We start from the raw sequence: 4737 nt of genomic DNA, 5'->3' as shown, positions 1-4737 counted from the left end.
GGTGTTCCACTCAAGTCCTCAGAACCCACTTCACCGCGTGCAGTTCTCTGTTGAATATTGTTTTCAGCTCATTAGTCAGCCCTCAAAAAACCTGCCTGGTATTCGCCGACAAGAAGCACTCTCAATCCGGTCTCAGTCTGTTAAACATATGCAAACCAAATTTTACCGAGCTCAGAAGGGTGAGCCTTCACTTTACCTCGTCCAGCGTTGATGGTTCCACAACGACGCCACTTTCCATAGTCTAGTCTGTCAACAAATTCCCTGTTTTTTCTACCGTTTCTGTTGGAACGGGTACGAGCCACTTGCATTCGACTCCTAGCAGCTTTTCTCTCATTAAATCACTCCTTAGCCTCCTCATCAAACCAATCATTTCGTCCCCTAATCTATTGAAATATGATCGAGTGGCATTTCTGTACTCTTCCAGCTTCTGATGATGCTGTTCAGCATCTCCTTCAGCGACAAGCATTGGATATTGAAACGCATCGTTCTGTTATTTTGTATGAACTTCGTGGCTGGAAAGTCGCTGAATTACAGAAACTACGAGTAGTAATCCTTGTCAATTTCAGGCCTCTAAAGGACCATCCATAACTTCGAGAAATGTCATCCGTCGATTAGCACGTGGTCTGTCGCGTGCGTTTGCAGACATTCTCTTACGATGCAAGTAAGTGAGTACTGATTGCCATCTTCACGTCATGAGGCTCACATCATTCGTTGGGGGATAGATGCTGAATAGGCCTATAGTTGAAGAATTTGCCCTTCATTCTCAACGCAAATGTGGTCGATTATCATTTCCACCGGATAACACGCTTCATCTGCTTCCCGGCTGTAAGCCAACTCCACGTTCTGCTCATCACCGCGCTATAATAAAGTAGATGTGGTGCGCTTTAATGCAGTGGTAGCTATGGAATTCACCGCCCGGAGATTCGTTCTCTGAATTCACCCTCCGCCGATCTTCTGCAGCTTCCTAGCCTGGAAGGCAACATATTGCGGGAGTTCATTCAAAAGTTCTCACGTTCAAGATCCGACTTTCTAATCGTTGTCCTTTATTCGTTGACGGATATGTTGCCGTTGAATCAATCCGTTTGCTCTACTTTTGCCTTTCTTTGTAACTGTAGAATCTTTTAAAATTTGGCGGCTACCTTACCAGGGTTGCGCTACCTACATCGCTTCCTTCTCAATGCTGACACGATGCGGTATGGTGTGCGGATTTTGCTTAAAAAGTCCCTCGCTGGCACTAGGACGATGATCAGCCACTTATATTATGGGGAACAGACGCTCGATCAGATTTGCACCTCCGCAAATCCACCTTCCCTCGGCACTTTGACCATAGTTCCCACCAGGGGTTGGTTATCCGGTCTTCCCTTGCTTATGTCGGCCAGCGCTACGAGGCGGTAGGGATAGGAGTTGCTGGGTAAGAGAGCTGGGACCGCGTCGGTCTATGTTTTACAAAAGCAGATAAGTCGTTTGCAAATTGCATTACAACGATTTCGTACTTGACACGCATTTTTGAGCGATAACAGGTACGACTTAGAATTTGCCATTTCGTCTGCCTGTTGAAGAAAGTAGGAAGAGTTGTTTTCGATCCAGTTCGATCAAGAAAAACAGAGTGTGGGAGAAGTAATTTTAAGTTCTTTTAACGAAATATGATTTCCGGGTTGTCAGTTGAAATTCGTTCCGGTAGTCATCACTTGGAATGTGAAAAGAGTTAACAATGTTTTGTTCAGCTGATTTTTGATTTTACTTATATATGGTGATGCGTTTCATTATTCAGTTTAACGTGATAGACAAAGTATTAATAATGAAGCAGATCGATACCAAAAGTGTGTTGGTGGTTGATACTAGCTCGAAGAATAATACCGAAATGTCTTTACTGATGTTTTGCAAATCGTGCAATCTCTGACTTTGATGTTCGGTACACAATTTCCGATAAAAAGAGGTTTAAAGAATAGCCTAAAAGTACTCACCAAAACGTGCTATCAACTTGGCACCTCTCAGTTCGATGAAGAGATGAAGAAGTGCATAGAGTAATTTCTGCTTTGTTGGCAAAAGAATATGGTCCCTAGATTAGTGTGTGAAAACGTTATCGCTTGCGCATAAGTTTGATCAAAAGAATTTCTCAGGAGAGTTCGAAAAGAGATAAATTAACTAATTGTACGAGCAGTGATTGTCAGAAGTATTGCCAAAGTGCTTAAATTGGAAATTTTCTATTTTGTCTAGCTGACTGCTTGATCCATCAATTCGTCAGATGATCATTTGTCGGTGGTGTGGCGGCATGGCAGCATCGTTGGAATTCTAGAACACCCAATGCCACAGCGGTACCGCTGATTGGCGTTTAGTTATCGTGAGTTATGTTTATAATGTGTCGTAATACATTCAACATTGATTATATGATTTTTATTTAAATTCTTAGATTATTTTAAAATATACGTTATGCATGCTCACCAGGTATTTGTATAGCGAATAAATTATCCTTTATTGAAAAATAAAAACCTGCGGAGATGGTACCTTTCTCGTGTATCTAAATTAGCCAATTGGGAAACCACATTTGAAATCGAAGTAGCACTAGGGGATACACTTTTTCATCAATCGTCTACCTATTTGTATTTCTGAATGCATTGACAATTTGACAGATAATTGAAGTAATAATTGTAATTATCGCACGTCGCTTTTACTCTGACGGTCACCTAAGTAATGCGTTCATGGGCTGTTCCAATTATCCAGTTTTTGGTTACCTAAAATAGTAGAAAATATGATAATTTAGAATCAAGGGATTATGAAAATAAATTCTCTTATGTTTCCATCAATCGTTATTTTCTACAGAAACAATATCATTAAAAAAAATATTATATCTCCCAGATGTATGAAACTTTAGAAAGATAAAACTTAAAATCTCCTAAATGTAAATGTGACTATAGAGTTTGTTAATAGCTATATTGCAGAGGTATGATTCATTGCAAATATCTTCGTCTAAAACACTACATGATAAGAAGCTGTTTATGTATTTAAAGGTAACACAGTGGCCAATATTAGCCACAGGAATAATGGCTTGGGAATAAAATTACAACGAAGTACATTTCAATCTCATATGTGAGAGTTGACCTTAGTCTTCAAACTCAGATTAATGAATAATAACATAGTCCATGGCAGCGTAGTTAATCACCGACGGTGGTGGTTTAATCTTACCAAGTATCACATGACCACTGGACGGCTGCCATTCCGAATAATGCGCTTCTGATCCTGTCGATGTGTGCTTTGTGTCTTCCAGCTTTTCCAATAACCTTTGTACGGTAGCATGGGCTCAGTGAATTAAAAATACTTTACAGTTTTCGAAATATTTTCACGCTTAAATCAGGAAAATTTTTCAAACCCTTCTAAAAATTCTAAAGTATGTAATTTAATTAAAACAGTTATCAGCGCGTTCTTGGAATTCTCTTGCACTGCGTAATAGACGAATAATTTAGATTTCAAAATTTTGTTTTGATTTTCGTTTTATTCACAGTATTAAATATTTCCAACCTCTGTACTGACAACCGTTTTAAATAAATTACCTCTAAAATATGGAGAGTCTTTTTTTTTTCCATTTCCGTGCTTATTTTCAATATTCTGCTTCTTTTTCTTGCAATGCCAAATCCACAATCGAACCGATAGTGAAAAGACCATCCGTTCAGGAGTTATATTGCCTCAAAGGAAAGCAAACTCATTTTATATTTTTAGAACAGAGCTTGTACTACAAGCTCTTAATATTAAACTTTGCATCGCGTGGTGACGAGCTGTAATACAACATCGTTTTCGCGAACTCGCTCTCTTTAAACCATGTAGCTCACTTCCGAAACAAATAGCACGAATGAGGGTGGAAGCGCAGTAGTGCTCACCGACTTCAGACAAGAGAGGCATCATTCAATAACAGCAATAATTTACACAGTAACCGTAAGAGTGGCTAGCGTACACGCATCATTCTGGCGATTTGTTGGTGCTCTTGGTTCGAATCCAAGAGGCAGCCATGGGAGGAAGGGTGGGACATTTAAAACCGATTGGTTTACTATTTTTGTACACACGTTGATAGTAACTATCATACTGAGACCTATAGGCGACTCTGAGTTTTAATGAGCTAAAATAGACCAAAACAAATTTTTGCTTTGGGGAAAGCTTCTTAGTTGTCGACTAAGCGTGACTAAACAGGACGGCAGGGCTGTCGCCAAAGATGAAATCCATCGGACTGTCGCGTCGCGTGTGTTGGGGAACCTAAAGTGCAAAAGCGCAATAACTTTTCATGTTTGTTTGCTCCAACATTCTGGAGCAATACTAGCATATCCCGAAAAACTGCACGAACATGGTTGGAGCAAAATAACTTTTCTCAGTGGTTAACATGATATAAAAATTGCTTCCATCTTCAAAATGTACAATTTTCGAAAACATGTTTCACTGGCCAAAACGCCCAGCGTAGGCAGGATTGCGCCCTTATCACTGTACACAAGCGAAGCGAGCCTAGCATGTTAACCATTGTATGGACAATATTGAAAGTAATTCACTCCTGCTTAAATGGACTTATGTTGGTTTTTAATGTCAAGCACATAGGATTTGTAACCTTTTATTATGGATTGATAAAATACTAATGAAGGGCTTTTGAAACGTGTTTGATTACGGTGGGGCGTATTGCCCAGGCACTTTTGAAATCCAGTTTTTCACGACTTTTCAATAAAGCTTTTACGTGTTCTAGTAATATTTTTGTAATCTTGT

The 4737-nt window shown here is 39.5% G+C and overlaps 1 protein-coding gene across 1 annotated transcript in view; it reads right to left on the bottom strand.

Moving 5' to 3' along the window:
* Positions 1–1280: 1280 nt before the first annotated feature.
* LOC134210534 (uncharacterized) overlaps positions 1281–4737 on the bottom strand; it is a 45548-nt gene continuing 42091 nt past the window's right edge. Inside the window, exons 2-3 of the mRNA XM_062686578.1 lie at positions 1494–1550; positions 1281–1436 (exon numbers count right to left, since the gene is read on the bottom strand). Coding sequence (XP_062542562.1) covers positions 1281–1436; positions 1494–1550 — 213 coding nt within the window. The remainder of the gene's footprint in view (positions 1437–1493; positions 1551–4737) is intronic.

Source organism: Armigeres subalbatus, chromosome 2 (assembly GCF_024139115.2).
Source record: "Armigeres subalbatus isolate Guangzhou_Male chromosome 2, GZ_Asu_2, whole genome shotgun sequence".
Lineage (NCBI taxonomy): Eukaryota > Metazoa > Arthropoda > Insecta > Diptera > Culicidae > Armigeres > Armigeres subalbatus.
Note: the sequence above shows the minus strand (reverse complement) of the source record. Positions and strands in the feature narration are given on the sequence as shown.